The 27,586-nt window shown below is 40.6% G+C and overlaps 1 protein-coding gene across 7 annotated transcripts in view; it reads left to right on the forward strand.

Moving 5' to 3' along the window:
* Nucleotides 1–27,586, forward strand: part of GALNT13 (polypeptide N-acetylgalactosaminyltransferase 13) — a 492,985-nt gene that overhangs the window by 341,821 nt on the left and 123,578 nt on the right. For all 7 annotated transcript variants that reach the window (XM_045032703.1, XM_045032702.1, XM_045032701.1 and 4 more), the window contains one exon: nucleotides 8,474–8,591. In XM_045032703.1, the coding sequence (XP_044888638.1) occupies nucleotides 8,474–8,591 (118 nt within the window). The remainder of the gene's footprint in view (nucleotides 1–8,473; nucleotides 8,592–27,586) is intronic.

Below are 27,586 nucleotides of genomic sequence, written 5' to 3' on the forward strand. Positions count from 1 at the left end.
AGACACCACAGGTGAGCATGGCTGCTGTGACGTCCCATGTGGGGGAAAGGCTGTCTCAAGTAGCCAGGACCCTCACCCCAAACTTTTTTTCATAAGTCAAAACAGCATATGAAACTGGAAATCAGCAGGCAGCTAGTGCATTTCCTGAGCACAAGTACAGTGGGCTTCCTATAGGAAATAATATTTAATTAGTGATCTATTGTGTTTGATGCTATCTGCAATTTCCAAATAGCTTTTAAAGCATAGCCTCATATGGAGCTCACGGCAATAAATCAACCTGGAGGTGTCAAAGACATGGATAATAGTAACAAGGTCTGAATCTAAAAGAAAATGATTCAATATTCTAGCCAAGCCTAAAGTGTTTTTGGCAACCACTGCTACTTCAGAAGCTACTGGGGATCCAAAACAAAGAACAAAAAAACCCCTCATACTGCAAATCTTAGCAACAAACCTTTTCTTCTGGTTGATTTTCCCATTCTACAAGCATCTGGGTTAAGTACTGTGAGTGTGTATCTAGATCTGTTTTTTCTGTCCAACTGATTAAATAGGTGTATATAACACCACTGACTTACATGTTTTCTTGAATGTGTGTATTGCATCCAAGTTCTGTTCTTTGGCACAGTGAAAGTTAAGGTGGTTGTACACATATAATTGAAAGAAGAATGTTACCCAGAGTATCTATCATCTATGATAAGTTAATATTGGTCCACACCTACCTTTCCCTTTTTATATTCAGTAGCAACATGCATACACTCTAGTATAAAATAAGAGTTGCTTCGTAAAGATCTTTACCACCTTTAGTAAGAAAGATCTGGATAATTCAGTCATAAGTCACCCAACATGCTCATGAAGATAAGTCTTAACAGAGCTCAGTCATCTTGTATTTTGTGTATATAAATCCCGATAAGTTGAACATGAAATTTACTGTAAACTCTAACCAATAGAATGTATCTGGTTCTTTTTCTTCAGTCGATGGAAATAAGCGCTAGACTTAGTTGCTTTGTTTGCCCTAGAAATTACAAGAAACTGTTTTATGAAATTTAATTTTGTAAGATGATTGGGGAGGTGAAGCAACAGAAATATCTGCCTTTGCTGGAGTTTCTAGAATTTATGGCAAATGCTTAATTAATTCAATGACTGTTGTAAAAGCCTACAGATAATTATCATCCAATACAGTTGTAAAGAAAAATTTATTAGTGTAAACTATAACTGAAAAAGAAGCTCTGTCAGATAGCTTTAAAAAACAAATCACCCACAATGAACAGTAGCTGTGGGAATTCATAAGTCTCTTATTTTATATTAATTAGTGATGCTTAGTGTAGCAAATAAAGATTCAGAATTCAGTTACAGTAAAATTAAAATACCTTGATCCAATGTACAGTCACTGCTGTCACTATTCTTCACAAATGTGTCCCTATTATTTTGATCTCATATTTTTCTCCTTTGTTTCCAAAACACTGCTCCAGTGTCCTTGTTCCCTTTCCTGTTTCCTCCTCACCATAGAGTCAGGAAGTCTACCTAGCTAGATTTTTATAAGGTCACCATAGTATATTATCTCCTCCAATAATAATTTTGCACTTACATGGTGCATTTCACCCAAAGAACTCTTAGCATTTTTACAAAGGTGGCTACCACCCCCAGTTTACAGGTGGTAAGTGACCTGCCTAAAACCACACAGCCAACCTGGAATAGAATCCAGCTCACTCAACGTGCTGTCCTCTACACTATCTACTAAGCTGTGTTACTTTGTTCATGATTCCAAACAAATTCTCCATTTCTCTTTCAGCTGGGGAGAGAGGTAAAGATTATAGGGACAAAGAAACATTTTTGGATAACAAGAACCAACCAAGCAACTTTCTGCCAAAATTCAAACACAGAATCGAATCAGAACCTTTTCTAAAGTTCAGGAAGAATTAGCTGGATTTTTCTGAGGCTTGATTGTTATCTTGTTTTTTCCACAAATGTAATTATTTTAGTCTATAACAAAAGCACCACAACACCAAGAGAAAAATCTGTGACTAAAATTACAGAATGAGGAAGAAGGGAGGGAGGGGGTGGGGGGAGAGAGAGAGGAAATCTCCAAGAGCAGATTGATTTCCAGAGCCAAAGTAGTTTAGACAAGCATTGCACTTGGGGATTCTCCCTAGAACCAGTTGGAACCTTCACACCTTTGAAGGTTTTTCCATCAGTTGTTCTCTTGCAGAAATAAAACCTGGACTGTGATTGATCATTCTTCAGTGTTTGAACCCAAATATTGTCTGGGCCCAGGCAGCCTATGGAAGTTGCTGCAGGACACTTCCTTTAAAAGGGTGCTTTGTTTATCTAAAATAGAGTAAGATGTAAGGACTGCCAATCAATATATGTCTTAATTAAGCTCCTACTTAACCCCAAAGTTTTTAGCTTGCTCCCATTTAAGTAAATGACAAAACTCCCATTGACTTTCACTGGAATAACCTTAGGCCCAGTAGAGCTGCAATAGGTTGGACTTTTTCAAAATGCTTTATTTTTATACATGCACAGTCCCCTCTTCTGTGAGTACAGAGATTCCTCAGGCTGCAGAACCAATGGGATTAGGCTATGTAACGGGAGAGAGGGTGGCTGGATGCCCTGGGCACATAAGAGGAGAAAAGTCCCTGCCAGCCACAGAACCCTTCTCCAAGTGAGCTCCCTTCATGGTTGTGCACAAAGAATGGAAGGGGTGTGGCTGGAGGACCCACTAGTACTTAGATCTTCTGCCCTACAAGTGGGAGGTGTGATCATGTATGGCTCCAGCCATCAGGCTTCAAACTACAGCCACATTGCATGCATTCCACCAAGGGGTGTCTATCCCTTTGTCTTCCAACATTTTCTCTGACAGCCATTGATTTCACTCCATTGATGATTGCAACCAACATGGTGGTTATAAAACTACCAGCCATTGGCTGAAAGGATATACTGGACACTAGGAGGAGTTGTGAAATCAAAAGACAATGGGAGCATGTTTGAGGGGCAGTTATAGTAACTTCCAAACCACTATTCTTTTTTAGCTCTTGATGACAAAATGAAAGAATTACAAATCAGAGCTTTATGTAACTAATTACAGGCATCAATCCAACATGTAGCTGTGATTAATTAAAATGGAGTAACAAACACCACAGGGAATTTTGAACCATGCACTTTTGTCAGGTTGTTGTATCCCACCACTGCCCAAATGATGAGAGAGAGAGAGAGGGTTAACCAAATCACATACTCTTGCTAAGCAGAATGACTTCCTTAATATTTGCCTTTAAATAGCTTTGCATACTATTTGTGCTCTGCAGAGCTCACTGTGTCTTTGAGAAAGTTCATTCCTCCTCCTGTCAGTGTGCCAACATATTATCATGCTTCAGGCAACAGAATACTGTCTGTGCTGAGAACAGTTTAAATGCAGCTTGTGTCTTCATACCTACAATGACAAAAATACCAGATGTTTTTGTGCTGTGCATGTTAAAGCTGTCCACACCAGTCCATCTTTTCTGGATATCACCATATTCATCTTCCCTTCTTAAAAGCTCAGTTCACTAGGTGCTAACATTTATTGAGTCACTCTTTATTTTGACATTTTTGCGTTCTTCCTAAGCATTTTATTATTATGCCAACTACTATGAATAAAAATAAAAGAACAAACATATAGAGAGAGTAGGGAACATATCTTTTTTTATCCTTTTCTCATTCTCCATCCCAACAACTGGATGATGTCTGATACTAGTAGGAACCTATGTAAATAGGATCCTTATTCCAGATTGCATATAGATAATGTCCTTATTTATCTTGCATACCTTAAGGTGATCTATAGTTTGCATTTTTGGCTGTGTGTTGAGGCAGTCAACAAGGATGCCAGCTGGTGAAACTGTAGTTCTGTTTTTTGGGTTGTGGTTGGACTGAGACCACCAAATCATATGGCATAGAGTGGTACGATGGAAAGGATTGTTGGTCATGCTAAACTGGGCTAAAGTTGAACTAATGACTTGGGAGCAAAAAGCTTTATGTCTCATTCATAATTCCTAGTACCACAGGAAATGATGACTTGTCCACATTCCCTCATGTTGCTAAATGTGATTCATGTAATTTGCGACTGTAAAATATGTTGTGTGCAGTGTTGTTGTGGGCATGTTGGTCCCAGGATGTTAGAAAGACAAGCTGGATGTAGTAATATCTTTTTTAGGGCCAACTTCTGTTGGTGAAAGAGACAAGCTTCAAGCTGACACAGAGCTCTTCTTCAGAGATCTGTGTGGAGCGTGAAAGCTCCTCTCTTTCTTTCTCCAAGAGAAGTTGTTTCAGTAAAAGATACAATTTCACCCATCTTGTCAGTGTAAAAATATGTAACTCATCAATTTCCACTTAGAATTCTTGGAGCCAAAGTTAAATATAACAGGTAATACTCCATGCTGCTCTTCTGAAAGGTACAGCACGGATTTCACAACCAGGATCAGGGGGATGTAGGGCCGCTTTAAGCCAACTTTCTTCCCTCCCAGTTCTAGGCTGCTCCAGGGCTTGAGGAGACTCCCAACATAACTTGGACAGCCCTGGAGGCCTTATCTAATTTTTGGCAGCTCCACTATAGACCATAGTGCTGCCTAGAATGTCTGCAGCCTCCCCACCAGTATGCCTTTCTGTCCCTATGCCCTAGCTTGCAAGGTGATCATTGGGAGGCAGTATTCCACAGGCCCTGCACTGACTGAATCATCCCTCATCAGGATACGGGGCTTTTAGGAGGCTTTTGTGCTATGTTGCTCCTTTTACCCAGCATCAAGGAGCCAGATCTTCTTCCCTGGTCTATCTCAGTTGGTTGGCAAAAACCGAACAAACCAAGAAAGCCAAATAACACCAGAAAAGACCAAACCAAATAAGACCAGAAAAATAAATCAGAATATGCTACCTTTACTCTTAAACAATCAACACCTAACATACACAATGCACTGACAATCATATAGTGGCAGCAGCTGAATTTCAGCAAGGATCAATAAGACTTTTATTCTTTCTATTATCGCTATTATAGTTGTTTTTACAATGACAGCGGCACAGCTTTTGTTTATGTAACAAGTACAATTTACATAGTTGATAATAGTTTTGGCTGTCATGTTTTATTTAGGTAACCCCTTTATTGATGTGTATGTAAATTTTACAGTAGGCCTGTATGATACTCAGTAGTTTCAGTTTGTAAGGATTGAGGCGAACATTGCTTACAGTTTTGATCTCTATGCAGTTGCACCCACAACCCTGCCATCAAATTTCAAAAGCCCCACAAATCTCAAAGTAAAACTCAGTTGAAACTGCCAAGAGTCACTTGCTTTCACAACGAAGCTGCAAAAATGAAAATTTTCACATGATTTTGATGCAAAACATCAGGGCTTAATATTGCAATCTCATGCACAGATGAGTAAATCTACTTATGTGAAACCAATGGGACTACTCATTTCAGTAAGATAATCTCCTATATGTGTGTTTGCAATATAGGGCTCATATTTTGGCTCACATTTGTTCATTCCTTGCTACATGCAGGTTTGTGCAAAACATTTGTGAATCTTAGTGATCGCTTGATGAATCTGGTCAGTTTCAAATATGTAAATAAAACCCAGCAAACTTAGTGATTTTAAGTTTTAATGTAATGATTTCACACAGAAATAGAGTTCTTTAACTAGCCGCTAATACAATTGTCATTTAAAGCTAATATTTTTGAATTGGTAAGTGCTCTCTAAAATATAATGTGACGTGTATACAAATTTACAAGAATTTTTGCTTTTTCTCCTGCTTGATGATCGTCACCTACAGTATTACAATATCGTACAGTGAAATGCCCCAGTCAGGTAGGGGGCCATAGCCAAAAATCATTACCATCTGTTCAGTTTCATTATTGTTCCTCATTATAGTTCAGAGGGTCAATGATATTACTTGTGGCAGAAATATAGCAAGGTTGAAGGCAGTTAAGCAGCTTTGAAACCTAGGAAGGCTTAACTATATTGAAATGACAGACAGTTAATTATCTGAGCTTACAGTGTAGAGAGCATGGGAAGAAAAACACACCTGTGAAATGTAGGTAAATGCAGAGGTTCAATATCATTTGCTTGCTCTTCACTGAACTATGCTATCTTATTAGGAGTTATCCTAGTAAGCTCTGGCAGAAGAGGAAATAATTATGCAAAGGCAACTACTCTATGGTATCAGCTGTATATGTCATACAAAATATATGTATAGGTATATAAGGTAACATGGAGGATTTCAAGGAAATCTCTTAGCAGTGTAGCTTCACTGGCACTAGCAATGGTGGGAGTGCTAGTATAGACCAGTAGCCAACTTTCTTTACCACTGGAACAGTTAGAAAGGGGTGTCTAGTGCACACTAGTGCTCCCATTGTTATTAAACACCAATGAAGTTGTGCTGGTGCTAAAATAACCGTGGAAGAGGTCCCTTGGTGTGCACAAGGGTGTATGTGTATCCAGGTATATATAGCTGAATAGAGCTGGATGGGTAATGCAAACAATTTCCCATATTACTGAATGAATTCTGTTGAGCTATGCTCATTTGAGCAATCAAATTGATATCCACAGTTTCACAAAGCCAACTGCAATGTCACATTCACAAGCATTCGTAGAAACTGAATTTTAAATTCACACACCAGGGGTATTTGTGCCGGAAGTGGTTGCATTGCTTATCCATTCAGGGAAGGGACACCTGTGACATATCTGACCAAAGACAAGGAGAAAACTACAAATTTTAAACATTGTATTTGAGTATCTGATATTCAATCTTCACAAACAATCCATTGTATAAAGAAAACTTGCTGAATAAATTAATTGTTGTGAATTACTAAATTGACTCAGCTGTATATTAAAGCTGTTTGTATGTGCGTCTATATACATATTTGTATACAGTGTAATAGAAAAGATTAGTTTCAAAATGCATATTCTAATTAAGTATTCATTTTGTAACTGTTCTTAATTCTGAGGATAAAACCACTATTCAATTTCCATATTTGAACACCAGTCCCTAATTAATAGTTATTCTAATTTTTTTGTGCTTGGATATTCTTATCCAGCAAAGCACATAAGACTTCATTACTTTAATGGGTCTGCTTAAAGTTAAGCTCAAGCTTAAGTGCCTCATCACATCAGCATCTTAAATATTAAGAGCTAGAATGTAACTTTAGAACCTGCCTTCAGTAAGGGGCAGGGTTTAGCTGCACCATCAGAGCAGATCAGAGAATTAATTGCCGTTATTTGCTCTCTGCTTCCCTTTTGTACTGGAGGGAAGTAATCTATTGGTCTATACCAGTAGCCTCCACACTGGCTCGAATCTGCTGACTAGTGGATTGCAGGGAGGGTCAGAGCCAAGACACTGCCAATCTCCCTACCCCGTGCCTACCCATTTATACAATAGTGGAATAGCATTTCCACAATAGTTGCTCTCCTTCCCCCACTGCCCCTCCATGTAGGTAACCCATGCAGAGGATTAACGCAGTGCCTTGCACCTTCTTACTCCCTTGTATGGTGTTGTAAGGACAGATGACAATCCTACCCTAAGGAATTTACAAACAGATTAACTAAAGTGTGGAGGGCCAATTTTTCAATGAGGGAGAATATAGAACATAAAGGCGCTATTCTGAAATACTAGAGCATATGACTAAAGTTCTTCATAGCCATGTTTGCAGGGTCAAGTTTTAACTTAGATTCCATGCTAGTTCTGTCCTCTCCCCTTAGCTGTGCACTACTTTTAGGTTGACAGTACTATAGATGCACTAATAAAAGCATTGATTATGAAATTATCTCAGCCTTTATTCTGATGGTAAGAGAAGGCCAAAGCCAAGTGTCTGTGAAGCCTGAAATTAGTACCGTTTCAATAATGTATGTTTATATTATCTCAGATAAACATTTGTCATTAATGTAGATTTAAACTCTAAAAAATCTTTACAGGGAAACAGGATATTTTTACTCATAGGAAATTTGCACTCTGATTGGATTTGCCTGTTGTAAAGATTTATAATCCTGTTAAGGGAGATTATGCCTGGTAATTTTATGAACATTTAGTCTGTCTCTAAGGGGAGAGCTAAAGGCATTAAACTCTCTTCACTAAGCATTTCAGATTGGATTTAAACTGCTATTCCAGATGCAAAAGGCCAATATTCCATCCACTTAAATTGATTTTTAGGTGCATCATATTAAGTAGAATTTCACGTACAGAGTGATGCTGCAGTTCTTACTCCGTAAAACTCCTGGTGTCAGTGGGAGTTTTGTCTGAATAAGAACTGCACTATTTGGCCCACAGCTGGAGTAGAGCTGTAGACATTCTAAACCATATTATTTTATATATTTTCATTAATGTATTTAGAATATATTTTTATATTCAAAAGGTCTGGAGACATGTGCTATAGTATCATTTATTAAATTTCAGTGTCTTTCAAAAGGTATTTTTCTTTTTTTTCTTTTTTCTTTTTTTATTTTTGTTTGTTTTCAACTAGGACCCCTACTATGGCTGGTGGCCTATTTTCTATTGACAGAAACTACTTTGAAGAGATAGGAACTTACGATGCAGGAATGGATATCTGGGGTGGAGAGAATCTTGAAATGTCTTTTAGGGTAATTCCCATTTTACTTCATTTTCTGACAACCAACAGTTATACTATAATGACATGTACATTGCAGATGAGGCACTTTTGTTTTAGCTAAAATGCAAGTTCTGGATTAATTTAAAATTCTAAAAATAACTAGAGATGCCTCGTGGTAGTGTTTTGGGGGTTCTTTTTCTACCGCATGCAACATTTATCATTGCTCTGAAAGATTTTTAGATAATGATTTTAAAGTTATCATAAGGTTTACTAATATATTTATATTAAAAACCCAGGGCTTTCATTGAAACAGTAGGGGTGCCAATTGACGTAAATTAAGTAAAGAAGTGTGCAGTATTGAAAATCCAACTATGCTTTTCAACAGAAGCTTTCAACTATGTATATTATCATGGATTTGCAAGCTATGACTGGGATTCCTGTTCTTTTTACATATGAGCGCCATGCTCTCTCAGGAATTTCATATCCTGCAGAATAGTGACTTGATTTCTATCAGTTGGCAGCATTTTGCCCCTGACAAGAATAAAATGAAATGCATTTATTTTGTAAATTACCTTTTTAAATCAAAGGAAGATTGGAAAATTGCGGCTTTGATGAATAAATGATTAGGAAGGATGTGAAAAATGACTTAATATCATATGATGTATTGCCGTCTTTACAAGGCAAAGTAGTATGCAAAATAAAACTAAATACATTCCTTTTCTTCGCATAAAACACTAAAGTTTTGTCAAGCAGATATTATTATTACTTTTAGAAGAAATCAGCTGAGGCTTTGGCAGTATCTTAACTACATAGTGAAGGCATACATTGTTTATTGTTCAATGAAGTAGAAGGATAGAGATTTTTTTCTAAGCTTCTTTTGCCTTGAGTGTTTTTGCTTTAAAGTATCAGATGTAATATTGTGTGTGTGTGCGCCCACATGTTTAAATGTACCTGTTAATTCAGTTCACTTTTTGCTGGGTATAAAAGTAAATGAATGTCTGCCACTTATGATGAGCAGTCTTAACCCCAAAGAACAGGCATTTTAAAACTAAAATTTTTGATGTGAATTAAACCATGTCCCAATGAACCTGGACACAATAGTCTATAATTGTCCAGAAAAAGCCTATTGTTAGAGCCTTCCATGGAGACAAAATTTGTGTCTGCATCTGATTCGCAGAAATGATCCACGGATATTCAGATTTGCAAGGCTCTAGATACAAAATTTCTCTCTGTATCCTATCCGCAGACCATTTTTGCGGATACTTGCGGATTTGCAGGACTCTACTTATTGTAGTTCTAATTTCAGGGTACTTCATCTATTGTCTTTGAGAAGGACTCTGTCCTGTTATTGAGGAAGCTTCTCTCCGGGGTTCCTTTTGTAATATACTGTCAAGAAGGAAACCTGAAGAAATTGTTTAGCCATCATCTTGCAGCATCTAACTCCTTAAAGTTCAAATCCTAGACATTTGATAAATGCTTTTGTCTCCTGTTAACAAAAATATTGAAGCCTCAGGCCTTGATTTGTACATAATTCTCCATTTTTGATTTTGCATTTTCTTTGTACAGATTCTTAGAAATTTTTGTAAGTGCAAAAAATGAAGTAATTTACAATTCCTTGCCATCTCCGCTCCTCCCCCTCCCCCCATCCCCCTACACATTGTGTCTTTGCCTCTCAAGAAAAGTGTAGTATTCAATTCAGGCCAGCACATACACATACATTTCGCTTTAAGCACATACTTAAGAACCAGTTTCAATCAAGATAGACTTAAAGTGTGTGCTTACCTGAATCAGTGCCCTATATTATAAAAACTTGCTCTGAGGGGCTTAATGTCTTAAATATAGTGTTCTCCATCCTCCACTGATTCTACCTTGCCTTGTTGTTTCCCAGCTCCCTGGGAGGCAGTTGGGGTATCCCTGTAGTATCTACCCCATCAGAGGTCAAGAACTCTGAGGATTTAGCTGCTTTGAACCATAGGCCTTGTCTACACTACAAGACTATTTCGAATCAACTTAGTTCGAATTTGTGGATTCGACCTTATGAAGTCGAATTTGTGTATCCATACTAAATACACTAATTCGAATTTCTGAGTCCACATTCACGGGGCCAGCGTCGACTTTGGAAGCGGTGCACTGTGGGAAGCTATCCCACAGTTCCCGCAGTCCCCGCTGCCCATTGGAATGCTGGGTAGAGCTCGCAATGCCTGCTGGGGGAAAAATGTGTCGAGGGTGGTTTTGGGTAACTGTCATCATTCAACCGTCACTCACAAACGCCCTCCCTCCCTGAAAGCGCCGGCGGGAAATCTGTTTGCGCACTTTTCTGGTCAGTGACAGCGCGGACGCCACAGCACTGCGAGCATGGAGCCCGCTGCGATCATCGCTGCACTTATGGCCGTTGTCAACTCCTCGCACCTTATCGTCCACCTCTGCAACAGTCAGCTGCTGAGAAATCGGGCGAGGAGGCTCCGGCAGCGCGGTGAGGAGAGTGGCGCAGACCTCTCAGAAAGCAGGGTACGCCGGGCAGTGGAGATCATGGTGGCAATGGGTCAAGTTCATGCTGTGGAACGGAGATTCTGGGCCCGGGAAACAAGCACGGACTGGTGGGACCGCATAGTGCTGCAGGTCTGGGATGAATCACAGTGGCTGCGAAACTTCAGGATGCGTAAGGGCACTTTCCTTGAACTGTGTGACTTGCTGTCCCCTGCCCTGAAGCGCCAGGACACCCGGATGCGAGCAGCCCTGAGTGTGCAGAAGCGAGTGGCCATAGCCCTCTGGAAACTTGCCACGCCAGACAGCTACCGGTCAGTAGCGAACCACTTTGGCGTGGGCAAATCTACCGTGGGGGTTGCTGTGATGCAAGTAGCCCACGCAATCGTTGAGCAACTGCTCTCAAAGGTGGTGACCCTGGGAAACATCCAGGACATCATAGATGGCTTCGCCGTGATGGGATTCCCAAACTGCGGTGGGGCTATAGATGGGACTCACATCCCTATCCTGGCACCGGCCCACCAGGCCAGCGATTACATTAACCGAAAGGGCTACTTTTCTATGGTGCTGCAAGGACTGGTGGACCATAGGGGACGTTTTACCAACATCAACGTCGGGTGGGCGGGCAAGGTTCATGACGCGCGTGTGTTCAGGAGCTCTGGTCTCTTTAGACTCCTCCAGGCAGGTACTTTCTTCCCGGACCACAAAATAACGGTTGGGGATGTGCAGATGCCTACAGTGATCCTCGGGGACCCAGCCTACCCGCTAATGCCCTGGCTCATGAAGCCCTATACAGGCGCCCTGGACAGAGAGAAGGAACTCTTCAACTACCGGCTGAGCAAGTGCAGAATGGTGGTGGAGTGTGCTTTCGGACGTCTCAAGGGGAGATGGCGGAGCTTACTCACTCGCTCGGACATCAGCGAAAAGAATATCCCCGTAGTTATTGCTGCATGCTGTGTGCTGCACAATCTGTGTGAGAGCAAGGGCGAGGCCTTTTTGTCCGGATGGGAGGTTGAGGCAAATCGCCTGGCTGCAGTTTACGCTCAGCCAGACACCCATGCCGAGAGAATATCCCAGCGGGAAGCGCTCTGTATCCGGGAGGCTTTGAAAGCAAGTTTCCTCGGAGAGCAGGGTAACCTATGACTCTCCACTTGCTTTCAAGAGAAACTGACCCTGGGCCTGTGTCAGTTTGTGTCGATTTGGATCTGCGGCTACATGCCGCGTTCTCCAAGTTTCCCCCACTTCCAAAGCACGTTTTTAAGCAAATTAATTGTTACACTCATTATTAATAAATCTTTCTTTTACTTTGCATTTCTGTTCTGGTGTTGAGACATGGACGCATACTGTGCTGGGCACGGTGTGCACTGACGTACAGACCGCTTCCTCCATAGAGGACTGACATCCTCCTGCTCCTACATAGGTCTCTGGGGTGGGGGACGGATGACAGTGGTTCTGCATGAAGGGGAGGGTTTGCAGGAAGGGGCGAGTGGTGCCTTCTTTGCATAGGGGTTTGGATGACGGCAGTGGGCTGCGGGTTTCTGCGTGGGAAGGGGTGATGGGTGTGGGAGAAGGGTGACTATCTGTCCGTGGATGAGGGCTCTTGTTGGGGCTCAGGGCAGCGGATAGGCTCGTGGATCCGTTGCAAGTGCATCGTAAGGGCAGCCTGCCTTCACAGTAATGGCGTGGCAGGCGCTAGGACCCTGGACAAGCATACACATTACGAAATGATCAGGGGCAGCATACACAACACAGAATGACCCTGGTGCCTACTGACTGCAGTGTGTGTGTGTGCCCCGCAGTTGATCCTTTCCCCAAGTCTGTACCCTGGTACTGTAGGCTATACCGTGCAAGTATGAAACCCCTGTCCACCCCATACACCGAAAAATCCTCTGACAGGAAAGACATGACGGAAACAGTGATTAACAGCAAACATCTTTTATTAATCTAATAAACAGTGGGGGGATGAACCTTGGATTTGGGACTGGCTGAGCCTATAAGGGAAGCACTTCTACAAATTTCTAACGTGAGAAGTGCGGGGTACACGGCCGCTCTGCTCTGGTTCAGTGACAGTTCTCACGGCCTCTACCACCCCTCCGTCTTGTACTTTTGGGTGAGGGGGGGCCAGGACTTCTTGGCTGGGGAGGGCGATTGCAGAGACACTGCAGGGGGGCCCTGTCCTCCAGCCTGCGGTCCTGCAGGACATCAACAAGGCGACGAAGCGTGTCCGTTTGTTCCTTCATGAGACCAAGCAGCGTTTGGGTGGTCTGCTGGTCTTCCTGCCGCCACCTATCCTCACGTTCCATGAGTGTGCGATGCTGCTCACATAGGGTCTCCCTCCAGTGTTTCTGCTCTGCAGCCTCTGCTCGGGAGCAGGCCATCAGTTCAGCGAACATGTCGTCCCTAGTCTTCTTCTTTCGCCGTCTAATCATTGCCAGTCTCTGCGAGGGGGATGCCGGGGCAGTCCGGGAAGGAGCCGAAGCTGTGTGATGGGGAAAGTTAGTGATTTCCTTGTACAGATACATTTTGGCGAACAGTGAACACCGTCTAGTCAATTTCTATGAAGAAGACCGTACCGGACAACAAGTGTCACGTGGTCTCCAGAGAAGCACAACATTTTGGCCTACGCTCTGATTGGCTGCGCCATTGCACAGGAGAGCGGAGAAGTCGGGAGAGATAGCAGAATCCCTCTAGCAGAGAGTCCTGGTAAGCCTTACAGTACATTATGCTTATCAGTTAACGGATAGCTGTGCCGTCGTGCTAAAGGCAATCTGGAAATCAGATACTATGACCCTTTTGCAGCCACTCCCGACACTGCAGAGGAAAGATCAATGTATGCTTTTCCTGTGTGGCCTACAGCACGTGGCTGCTAAGCGCGGGGCTTTGTTATGCAAAGTATAAGTAAACCATTAAGAACAGTAACTATTCGCTAATTGCCCTAATTAGATGCAGCACTTCAGTAACGAGATTACCCTGAGGCGTGTCTCTCGAGTGCAGAAAGAAAGGATGTTAAGGGAAGCACTTCACCGACCGGGACCCTACGCGGCCATGCTGGTAGAGGCGATGGTTCCCCTGTATCTGAGGATGTCGTGGCGTGGAAGAGTGAGCTTCACCGGAGGACCAAATAAGGCACCTCTTCCTCGAAACCTCCTGCGGAGGGTATTTGAGGAACTGTTTGAAGCATTTGTGGAATTGTCCATGGAGGACTATTGTTCCATCCCAATCTGTGTAGACCTACTGTTCGTTTAGTTTCCCTTTAAAAACTTTTAGATATAGTATTTATAGATAGAATTTATATTTTTGGTATACATGTTTTCGAGCAAATAAATATTTTCTTGTTTATACGACTTACCGCCTGATCCTTCCCCTGACTCTGAGTCCGGGTTCACGGCCGGTGAGGGTTGGTAGGGGATCTCTGTGAGGGTGATGAAGAGATCCTGGCTGTCAGGGAAAGGGGCATTGTGTTCGCTGTCGCCTGCGCCTTCCTCCACGGACCCTTCGTCGTCTTGCCCATCGGCGAACATCGAGTAGGAACTGTCCTGGCTCACTATGCCATCCACTGAGTCCACGGTCACTGGTGGGACAGTGGTGGCAGACCCACCGAGAATGGCATGCAGTGCCTCGTAGAAGCGGCATGTCTGGGGCTGTGCTCCGGAGCGTCCGTTTGCCGCTCTGACTTTTTGATAGCCTTGCCTCAGGTCCTTGACTTTCACGCGGCACTGCATCGCATCCCGGCTGTATCCTTTCTGTGTCATGGCTTGGGAGACCTTCTCGAAGGTCTTTGCATTACGCTTGTTGGAGCGCAGCTCCGACAGCACAGACTCCTCGCCCCACACAGCGATCAGATCCTGGACTTCCCGGTCTGTCCATGCTGGGGATCTCTTTCTATTCTTGCATTGGGCTGACTCCTCTGCTGGAGAGCTCTGCATCGTTGCAGGTGCCGCGGAGCTCGCCCCGATGTCAAAGCAAGAAATGAGATTCTAACTGTCCAGACAGGAAAAGGATTTCAAATTTTCCCGGGTCATTTCCTGTGTGGCTGCTCAGAACATCCAAGCTCGGACTGCTGTCCAGAGCGTCAACAGAGTGGTGCACTGTGGGATAGCTCCTGGAGCTACTAAGTTCGATTTGCATCCACACCTAGCCTAATTCGAGCTAGCAAGTGCGAATTTAGCGTTACTCCACCTGTCGGGGTGGAGTACCAAATTCGAACTAAGGAGCCCCCTAGTTCGAATTAAATGGCTTCCTGGTGTGGACGGTTGAGCGATTAGTTCGAATTAACGCTGCTAAATTCGATTTAAGATCCTAGTGTAGACCAGGCCATAGTGTACTAGACAATAACTCTTTCCCTAATGTGTCCCTTAGGAAGTATAACCCTATTTAAACTGAGAATTGCTTTAAAGAACATGATTACCTATCAAGTGGAATCCTGGCTTCATTGACTTCAATGGGACCAGGGCAAAACTCCCATTGACTTCAATAGGGCCAGGATTTCACCCTGTGTGTTTAGGTTTGTGATGTGAGTTGGCTGGTCACAGAATATTCCATTCTCTAGAGAGCAGAGCATCTGTTGATAGCATTTTTTCCCTTTAATACTTTCTTTAGACATATACAGTCATATTGTGAGGTCCTTGCTCAATTTGTAGTTTGCTCCCATTTAGGAATTTGTCTAAGTAAAGACCTCAGCATTTGGCCCATGTTATATAAATTGCGGGACTCTTTCATTAGTCACTAAATTCCAAATTCAGATTAAAAATGTCACTCCAGAATATTTGAAATGGTCAAGGGCAGTAACGCAAGTGCTAGTTATAGAATATGCACTTGTAGTAAGGAGAAGAGGGAACTTCACAAACAGAGCTATCCTTCCTCACTCATTAAAACTGGGCAAAATAAGCTTATGAATTTTCTGATGAACTCTCCAGGCATCACATTAGAAAAAGCTATTTCATTTCTTACTTCAGAAGACATTTAAACTTCAAGAAAAATCACCAGTTTGAAAAATAAGCATCAACCTAATAAGAGAGCAAGGTATCAAGAATAGAAATAAAATAATATGTTTTCAGTGCAATGCAATTACCATGGAAATGGAAAGCATTAATACTATGCTATTTCTTGGTATTCAGAGCCTTAAATTTTAAAAGGAGGCAAAGTGTGACCTAATTAAAACAAGTTTTAAGACATCAAGCAGGAATTGATTAACAAAATACCAATGGGAACAAATTAAAAAGTAAAGCTGGTGAAAACATTTCTAGTTTCAATTTTTTTTCTATGAAGTTTTCTGCATTTTTTGACCAGCTCTCTTGAAAACTAGTGATGTAGCTACCATAGTACAAGTACCAGCAGGTGAAGCCTGGTCTAATGGTACCAGGGTTTACAGTATTTATTTTATGCAAGTGTTGTTTTTGTGGAAGATGCCAGACTGATACTATGGTGGCTTGAGTCAGAATTTAGTTACAAAATGAGCACAGCATGGTAAGAGTCAACAAAACCTTTACTTATGCTAGCTCAGTAATGTGCCTCTCTCTACCTGTTCTAGAGGGATTACCTTTTATGGTGAGAGCAAAGTTTAGTCTCCTCACCTGTGAAATGTTTGGCCTGTCTGCTAAGACAACTAGCCAGGGATAGTGGTGAATGTTTGTTCATTTTCTTAAAAGAATATTTCATCATCTGAAGCTTTTGTGTCATCTAGCAGAAATGTGTGTTGGCACATCATGTCTCCTCAAATTTATGGTGGACTTTCCCTCTAGAGAATTTCATCAGGATGTATTTTTGTCAAGGAAGTGTTCAGAATTCTATGTAGGCTCTCCTCTTGAAAGCTTCTGATTATAGACTCATGTTATTCTTTCAGGAATTTATGCTGAATGTAATACTCTGTATTCTGGGTATCTCAAGACCTACAGGTGCCTGTCATTGAGTTCTTTTTGGACTTTGAATAGTTACCAACACATAATAAGCAGTAGGCTTGAATAATGTTAATGATGACACACTTGCTATCAGAAGGTAGGAAATTAAAAATTGTGATTGGAATTCCCCACTTAAAGCTGAAAACAGACACACAACCTCATGTAAAGATGAAGTGTCTGTCCAAAATTAGAATTTTCTGGCTTTTACCGGTTGGTGTCATACTATTTGATTATGTTGTTATTTTTGGAATACATGTCCCAAAGCTTAGTTTTAGCCAGGATCTAAAAGTTAATGGTAAGCAGTTCAAAACCTACTACCAAACAATCCCTTTTTATACTATTGTCCTATGATGGACATTCTGAGGAACCACTCTTATGAATAAATTTAAGGGATAAATCTTCACTAGCCCTGTACATCCCTTTTATACTCCACTATTGCAGCATTGGAGAGGAAGCAAGCTCCATAGAATGTTTTTATGAAGAACAATAATTGGGTGATTATGAAGAGGTGAGCATTGTATGTTCAAACAGTAGGACATTTTCAGAAATGCTGAGCATTTGAACTGAATAGGATCTGGGGATACTCATTACCTTTGAAAATCAGATTACAGTGTCTGTCCATCTCTCTGACAAAAGGGACTGAGAACAATGGGCTTCAAAAGGATCAGGCCCCAAATCAGAGTTACATATCTATTTAAGAGAATTTGTCTCCACAAAGACAGAGAGGAAAATGAAAGGCTTAAGAAAGGAGAAGTCAGATCTAAGATCATAACAAAACAGTCACCTTTGGGGCAGATGTTTTAGAGGCGGCTTCTCTTCCCAAAGGTGAACATTTTATAAGTTAGATAGTAAAAATCACTTCAGCTCTTCTGAAGTCATGAAAGGTTAGAAATATTCAAATTTTTGGATATGAAAAAAAAAAATTCTGGCTACCCTTTTGTTTTCAAAGGCATAGCTCAAAAAGAGTTACACTCTGAGCGCCAGATACTCAGCTGGGGTAAATCAACATAGCTTCAGTGAAAGAATTTAAGTATTGAGTAGTCCAAATGAAGTCAAACACTCGATTCAGGAAAGCATGTAAGCATATGCTTAAAATGGGTTGAAATTTTGGGAAAATGTTTGTGAATTTTTTTCCCAAAACATTTATCCTCTGCGCTCTCTCTCTCTTTTGTCAAAAAAATTGAAACTTAGGCATTTTTTTTGACCAGCTCTACCAATAATCAAGACAGTTCGAAAAAGAAAATGTGTTTTTTCCCTTTTGAAGTTAAGAATGGATAAAATGTATAAGTCTTGGGACTACCTTAACTCATATACACTTAGAAAAGTGTATGCTAGTACATATGAAGGTATTGCTGTTCATTCTGCAACGCTAGGAGAAACTAGTTAACCTTGTGCTGACTCACGCCTGTTAATTCTTCAACTGCAAAATTTATTGATGACAATGATAGGTGCCCATTGACACCTACCAGCTGTTACCTATCAGTTACAGAACTGGGAATCGATCTGTCTGTTCTTTCATAAAGCACTTCCATTCCCTTTTGTGTAGAAGATTTTTACACTCAAGATAATATTGTCACCGTGCATATTATTCTGTTGTGCTTCATCTTTATAATTTCATGCAGCATATTTTGGAAATAGATGGCAACTTCGAGGGCTTGTCAACATTTTTCACTCTTTCTCCAGCCCCAGTTCAGCTCCACTGGTGCTAGCAACAGTGGAAGCACTAATATAGCACATTCAGGCATTTTTATCATTGCCTCTTCTAACCATGGCCCGAGTTGTGTTGGTGCAAAATGAACAAAAAATGCAGAGTCCTAGTGCAAATGCACTTTTGGTACTCTTGGTTTGATAGATGCTTGACATGATTTTCATGTTACTTCACTATTTTCCCACAGCCTCAATAGAGTTAATACTCTTTTGTGTGTGCGTCTTTTTCTCCTGAATGAACATCCTTCATAATTTACCTATGGTAATCTCTTACTGCCATCCATTGTTTCCCTTTCTGACATGGACTTGGAGAATTCTAACAATTCATTTGACTTATTCATGCTTGTACCAATTGGTTAGAACATCATAGCTATGTTGGAATCCCTCCTCTAGAAAAAGCCTCCCTACAGCCATGTTTGACATGGCCAAGCAGATTGCCTTTTTAGATCTGAATGAACAAAAGGTTGCCACAATGTATAGATGAAGGAGTCAAGATGTTACAAAACAATTTGGAGAGAGAGAGCCAAATTTTATTAATGCATTTGTAGCCGGGTGGTCACCTCACTCCAGCCCTGAGGGGGTTAAAGGCCAGTCCTGGGAGAGGACCAATAGGAAAAGGCTGGGAGGCAGCCAATCAGGGCCGGCTGGGCCCTATAAAAGAGCTGCAGGGCCAGTGGCAGACACAGACTCTCTCCAGCCTTGGAGGGAGAAGGGCCTAGCTGCCTGGGAGCTCAGGGTACCAGAAGCAGAGCAGGGCTGGGGAAGGGCAAGAGGAGCTGGGGAGCTCCAGCCTGGCAACTCCCCAGGCTGAAGCCTTGTTAAAGGCCCAAGCAGGTACAGGGGCTGCAGAAATGTAGCCTGGGGAGAGGCAGAGGCAGAGGCAGCTGGTCCAACCTCCTTGCTGGTGATGAGTGGCCATTATAGACTGCAGTCTGTCCCTGAAAATGGGGTTTAGATGATGACTGGCAGTAACCACTGAGGCAAGGTGGGTATAGGGGATTGGGAGTTCCCCTGGGAGGGAAGACACAGAGTGTGGGGAGACTGCGGTGGGCAGAACCCCAAGGTAAGGGTCACTGGGGTCCTGGAGGGACACAGGGCCTGAGGCAGGTGAGACACCGGACAGCAGGAGGCGCTCTGAGGCTGATGAGCTAATTCCCAGTCTGACCAGCAGGAGGCGGTGAGTGCTCGATCTGCTACAGCACTCCATAATATGCATGTTGTACACTTCTCAGATGAAAGGAGCACTTACATTTTGGGGTTGTTTTTTTAGTTTGTTTGTTTGTTCCTTACTGTGCACTTGAGACATCATTAAAGTAATGGTTGTATCACTCTATGAGAACAAGCATGCACTATATTGTTATTCTTGGTATAGAGATTTCAGTCTCAAAGGTGCCTTAGAAAAACAGTTTCCTTAATGTTTCTTTGTCAGATAATGATCCCATAGAGCATAAAATAGAAACAAGACCACTTGAAAGTGAATTATTCTGAAGGCTAGGATGTGGGCATGTTCCCTTAGCAGAATTTTTGTTGCCAAAGACTATGGCTGTAGCTCCTGTTGAAGCTCAGCATATATTAATTATCAGCAAAACTTCAAAAACAAAATTGTGATGGAGAAGAACATTTTTCAAAAGCTGCAGGAAATCAAAGATAGACTAATGATTGATCTGTCCAAAAAAAAGTCAGATATGTGTGTTTACCAACCAGAAGCATGACGAATATGACAATAAAGCAGGAAGTATGCTGCAGGAACCTGTATTATAGTCAGAAAACTTCAAAACTGAACATAAGAACGGCCATACTGGGTCAGACCAAAGGTCTGTCAAGCCCAGTATCCTGTCTTCTGACAGTGGCCAATGACAGGTGCCCCAAAGGGAATGAACAGACAGGTTATCATCAAGTGATCCATGCCGTCACCCAACCCCAGCTTCTGGCAGAGGCTAGGGACACCATTCTTGCCCATCCTGGCTAATAGCCATTGATGGACCTATGTTCCATGAAACTATCTAGCTCCCGTTTGAACACCTTTATAGTATTGGCCTTCACAACACCTTCTGGCAAGGAGTTCCAGAGGTTGACAGTGCATTGTGTGAAAAAATACTTTCTTGTGTTTGTTTTAAACCTGCTACCTATTAATTTCATTTGGTGGCCACTTGTTCTTATATTATGAGAAGGAGTAAATAACACTTCCTTATTTACTTTCTCCACACTAGTCATGATTTCATAGACCTCTATCATATTCCCTGTTAGTCGCCTCTTTTCCAAACTGAGAAGTCCCAGTCTTATTAATCTCTCCTCATATGGAAGCTGTTCTATATCCCTAATCATTTTTGTTGCCCTTTTCTGAGTCTTTTCCAATTCCAATAAATCTTTTTTGAGATGGAGTGACTACATCTGCACACAGTATTCAAGTGTGGGCATACCATGGATTTATATAGAGGCAATATGATATTTTCTGTCTTATTATCTATTCTTGATGTTTCCCAACATTCTGTTTGCTTTTTTGACTGCCACTGCACTTTGAGTGGATGATTTTAGAGAATAATCCACAATGACTCCAAGATCTCTTTCTTGAGTGGTAACAGCTAATTTAGACCCCGTCATTGTATATGTATAGTAAGGATTATGTTTTCCAATGTGCATTACTTTGCATTTATCAACATTAAATTTCATCTGCCATTTTGTTGCCCAGTCACCCAGTTTTGTGAGATCCTTTTGTAGCTCTTTGCAGTCTGCCTACTATCTTGAGTAGTTTTGTATCATCTGCACATTTTGCCACCTCACTGATTACCCCTTTTTCCAGATCGTTTATGAATATGTTAAATAGGACTGGCCCCAGTACAGATCCCTGGGGGACACCACTATTTACCTTTCTCCATTGTGAAAACTGACCATTTTGTTAAGAAACGTATTGTGAGTAGGAGTCAGCCACAATTGGCATTGTTGAAATCTCTGAAATTTTTTAATACCTCTCTTTTTTATCTGATGTTCGAGTTGAGAGGAAAAGGGTATCTTGAGGATCCTTCACTTCTCAAATCACTAGAACAAACTGTGTATTCTTGGTATCACTTCTGACTAAGAAGGCACCATCCTAGGAATGCAAACACAAAAGGATCAGGATCCCTAAATATCGCCTGTAAGTTTCTCTAATTGTTATAAAGTTTCACAAACTACAGTTGCCCTTTTGAGCTGATGTCTACAACTGCTTTCTGGAGTCCCATTGCCTGCACACCCACTTCCTAGAGAAGATGGTATCATCTATGAGCACAAATATTAAATGGATTAATTGGATTATATGGTTCCTTTCTCACTCAATACTGTCCACTGTAAATCTAGACTAGATATTGCAGCTAATTTTTAAGCTGATTTCTCTGCTATCCAGCTGGCCTCAAGGAGGCGCATCAGTATTCAATAACCTGCTTTATCCTGATGGATGAGGAACTGGCATTAGTGTTTTCATTCACTTCAGAAAAGGCTTAGGAGTGTAATCAGTAGACAGGCTCATAAACTGTTCCACATGAAGTTGGCTGTAGCTTATTTTGACTAGAGCAACACCAGACTGCTTGTTTCAGACAGTAGTATATTGAATCACCCAGCTGGAGTATTTGCACTGTACAGCGATCCTTGAGCTGTGGAATGTATGTGTGCAAATGGAATGGTTCCACAAAGTTTTCATTTCCACAAATATACAGATTGGAGCCATCCTAGTTCCCTTATTACTTGCAGTAACAATACAAGGCTTGGCTCAGAAAATACAGATTAATGATACTTAATGAAATGTGTATCTTTTCTATTGGGAAAACAGTCACACAACTCCACATAAAATATTCCACAAGATAATGGTAATACAAGTTACTAAATATGATTTTTGTATCTTCAAATAAATCAATATAATCTTTTAGCAGTGCTACTGATCTTTGCTTTTTTTAATGATTTTATTTGTAGCAAGTCATATAACAATGACAATTTGGCAAAATATGACACAGTATCTCCTTTTAACAATGAATAAAGATCTTTAGTCTAATAAAAGAAAAATATCCCTAAATCTGTCCTCTCTGTCTCTCTGCTATAGTGTACATTTTATGCCTGTAGCTTTACCCTCCTGTATAGCTTCCTGATACTGATTTAAAGAAGCAGTACACATATCATGAGTTGTCGCATTCATCTTTCACTAAATGCCTTGGGCTGTAAAACAACATGCTATCGTTACAAGAGGATTGCATACAGTGAAGGCTTGGGATCTGCTAATTTTTCACTTTGCTCACTGCACCATGTAAAAATAAAGTGGAACATTAGCCATTCAGGAGTAAATCGTCCAGTGGTGTAAAAGGTGTTTTAACCAGTCAGGTGGGTGTAATTAAGTACCTAAATAGTGTAACTGGCCAAAGTGCATAATTGAGACCTTTCTGAAAAAGTTCTAAACAATTTAGTAAGGATGAAACCACCAGTGTTTTTTTAGACACTTAATAATTTTTTATAGAAATTACTCTAAAGCCTGTTAGGATCTTATTCTGCATTACATTCTTTCTTTAGGTTTTTTTTTTAAATCCATTCTAAAGAATTTTATAGCAAGAATTTATTTCCCTCATTCTACAGGATGTTTCAAATATTTTTCAGTTTTTATTCAGTTCTGTAGGGGTTATTTTCCATAAGGGAATGCCCAGAGTCCCCTCATAGTGGAAAAGGAGCCTTAAATAGCAGGTGGGCTTTTCTGAGGTGAGTGGAGCATTAAATAGGGGTTTAAGCTGGAAAAGGGGTTGTCCTTTAGAAAAATGGAGCATGTCAAGGTCAAAGAAAGCTAAACTCATACTTTGTTGAGAATAAGATATTGTTTAATCTTATTTTTGAACCTAGTATTGTGTGTGCCTAGAGCTTTGTATAGACACCTTCTTTATTATTGTAGAAATCCAAATAAATCAATGAGGGGAAAGTGTGTTTAATTCCGCTGGGTTACTTAGGTAGTACTTCTCCGCCTTAAGAAACACTCACATTATAGCAGTCATCAAAATCACTATGTAACAGCCACACAGCACTGCAGAATAGAGCCTCTTCCAGAAAAAACAGTGAGGGGGTCAGCATAACCAAAACCCACCCCATTTACTATATGCCTAATTATGGTAATCACTGAAAAACACATGGCCACTGTTCAGATGCCCGAGGACATGTCTGACAGCTGTGCCATGTTCAGGCTTTTTTATATGTCGCTTCTTAGCTTGCACCACTTTACTGGATTTTGCTTTCCTGATATAACTCTTGAATAATATGGGTATTATCCTTTTCCCAATGTGCAGAAAGGATTAATAATTCCAGGTCCTTAGCCTGACTTTATCTCAGCCTTTATTTTTGCACTTGCAAAATTGCAGTGATTGCTCAGGTGATTTAAATATTTAAGTATACTATTTTAGGCACAGTCACTGATTTAGCTGTCTAAAAGACCTAAGCCGCACTATATAATTATGGACAAAATAATGTGAGCCAGTGTAACTCATAGTGAGGCTGGAAAAGTTGCATGCATGCTTACTTATTTTCAGAAGTAAAACTAAAGTAGATGGTGTCACTGAAAATTATTTTAAGTGTTTGTGTAATTTTGAGTCTCTAAGCACCTGCCAAACAGTCATTCTGAAAAACTAGCCCAAAGGGTTTTTCAGTATTCCATAAGTGTTCAATTCTGCTGACTAATTTTAGGAGCACAGTTTGTACCCAGAATGCACTGAACATGTGCTTACATGCTTAAATATACATCCATAAACTCAGGACTCCCACTTATTTATGCTCTTTCCTTTGGGCATGCAGTAAGGTTTGTGCACCTAAGCTCCATTTGTTCTGAATGTAAATTTATGCACCGCTATCTATACTGTATCCTTAGATTCATTTTTGTGAAAAGTTAGCTACAAGTATCAAAAGGGCATTGAAATAGCTAATTTCATTATTACAGCATATTTTAATTATTATTAATGGCTATTTTCAAATAAATTTTCTACATATTTCCTTATCAAGGCAGCTGTTTCTTGTGTTGATTATAGTCATTTTCACATGATGGAAAACAAGTCTTTTTGTACTGTGATTTCAATGCCTGCGTGTAAACTGTGATTGATGAATGATCTAATTGAACCATCAATACTTGTAAACATGTTCAAGTAAAAAAGAAGTATTAGTTTCCCTTTCTAAAATCCTGTGAAACAGATTACTGATGCATGTAAAATATGTTTTCACTATCCAGATCTCTTGAAATCTTAACCTAAAACATAAAAAATAGAATTAATTATAAACTCGTAAAGTTATGGGTTGTGCTATAAAAATGCATTTTTTCACTATGAAAAGAGAAATTAAGCATGCAGTAGAGTTGTGACTTCAAGAATGAGGCTCTCACCAACAATTCAGAAGAGTTGTTTCTCATAAACTCCATTGAGGGCAATCAAATGTTTCTGTTCTAAAAGGTTGGGAATTAGAATGGTTAATTGGTAAAGCAGCTGTATCAACAGATGGGTATTTGGCAGTAAGAAGCTGACTGTGCCTTGCTTGCCCCAGTGTGATCTAGCAGACATCAAATATGCACTGAATTTTTATTAAATTGTCAAGTTTAAGTATCCATGGTAACTGTTGGAGAATTCTATAGCAGCCTAAAATATGATTATACTGTCAGACCTGGATATTCTACCTGCAGTGCAGTAGTCAACACAAAGACCAATAGTATCACTGCTGTTCTAAGCAACTATAAGGGTAGTGTAAAAATGGAACAAATCACGTGACTTGCTTTAAATAGATCAAAGTAATTTATGCTATAAAGGACAAGTGGGTGTAGGAGATATTTCACTTCTGAGTATCCACACATTGCAATATACACACCAGCAACCAAACACTGGGACCTGAATGTAAGTGAACTTGCTTTGAGTTGGTATTGACAAGACAGAAATGATGCTTTGTGGAAGGAGAAAACACGAAGTAGTGGTATGAGTCAGGATCTCCATCATTTATCAGCTAGGTGTGCACATCTTTTATCAAATTGGTTTGCATTCTGGGATGCTTTGGTTCCATGCTGTTCTCATTTAGCAGCCCTGCCCCAAAATGTCTTTTATCATCTGCAACTGCAGTCATTCCTAATATCGGCACTGTCACTGTTCACACCTTTGTCACCTTCAGGATGAAACACTATAGGGCTATATTGTAGACCACAAGAGACTTCAGAAAGTGTGGAATCCAGCTGCCTGCCTCTCAAGAGGAGGTGAGGCAGCAATGAGAATACAACAATAGACAAAGTTTTGTGTTGGATTTTTATTTGCTTCCCAGTATAGTTCATGGTGTTTGTGATTATCTTTAAACATCTGAAAGGTCACTTCTTACCCTAGCACGCAGGTGAGTTTGGCTTAGATGTTCTTTGGATAAAGCTGTCTGACACCAGTAGCAGGGATGTCTCAGTTGAGGACTCTTGATTTTGGACTTGATTCCCCTCCTAGCCTCAAACTGTTCTGTTTATAGCATCTTGCCATTATAAAACATGACTAACAAAAGCAGGATGCAAGCAGACATTACAATTAATGGACAAGCTGTAGAGGTGCGAATTTAATTATCTGGGATCATATTTATACAACCAAGGCAGCAGTTCCAAAGAAATCAGAAGACCATTTGGGCTGACCTCCCTTAAGAAAGTGTGGAAAAACTGTGATATCTCAAAATGTACAAAGGCGTGACTGATGAAAAGGCTAACTTTTTCCATAGCAATTTATGGATGTGTATAGTGGGAAGTTAATGCTACTGACAAGAAGAAAACTGAAGCTTTTGAAACGTGCTGGTGAAGACTCTTGCATATATCTTGGATGGGAAAAAAAGAATGAATGCCTATATTAGAAATATTATTGGAGAGACGCAAACCCTGATGTCGATAATCAACAGATACAAACTTATGAACTTTGGTCACATTAGGCATAGAAATGGAAATAACCTTGAGGAAGTTGTTATGGAAGAAATGGTGAAGGGCCTTCATAGTAGGGGATGAGCAGTAAGTGGCTGGGTGGATGGTGTGTGCAAGGCAGATCAGTGAAAGGTCGCTGCTGAGTGTTCAAAATTAGTGATGGATCATGAAGGTTCCTGAAAATTCTGCTATGATGTCACCAATATTCAGACATGCATAAATGGGTTTACGTAATAATTTATCAATCCAGTCAATTCTCACTGTTAATAGTTCTCGGTATAAAAGGTACTGGGATAGTAGTACCTCCCTACCTCACAAGGCTGTTGGGTGGATAAATATACTTTAAAAGATTGTGTCGCACTTAGATACTACAGTAATGGAGACAGGGCATTAATAGGATAACAACAAAAACCTTAAGAATAGACTTCCTCCCATTACATTTGTACATGACCTCACTCGAAGGAGGCTGTAAAGCACAAATTCCAGCACTCCCAGACAAAAATTGAATTAAAGCCTGCTATACAGTAAGTTAAACAAAAGGGGTTGTAGCCACTCAGCAAAATATAACTGAAAGAAATGAAACTACTGCAGTGTGAAGCAGAGTTCACTTACTAGACATATAATTGCACATGAATACTGTACCCTACTTGTTTCCAACCCAAAGGTGTGTTCATGTGCAGTTATAAGATTAGCCAGTGATCACAACAAAATATTAACAGGTTGCTTGTCATCCCAATTTTGGTCATGTCTACACAAATTCCATATAGTTTAAATATGGTACTACATTTTTAATAGTAGTCAATTTCCCCATGAATGCTTAAAAGCAGTTTACAAAAAAAGAGACTGAAAGGTTAAAATGCTGTTCTTCACAATGGAATCTAGACACCTATATAGTCCTGTGATAAGTTTACTGGAGAGGAGGTTGTATCAGGAGCAATGAAAATTTAGGAATATAAATTTAAAACAAATATTTTGGGAATTTCCTGGTGGACAGTATAATCAGTGGGGCGAGGAATGGAAAATCTGATGCTA

The sequence above is a fragment of the Mauremys mutica genome, chromosome 10 (assembly GCF_020497125.1).
Source record: "Mauremys mutica isolate MM-2020 ecotype Southern chromosome 10, ASM2049712v1, whole genome shotgun sequence".
NCBI lineage: Eukaryota > Metazoa > Chordata > Testudines > Geoemydidae > Mauremys > Mauremys mutica.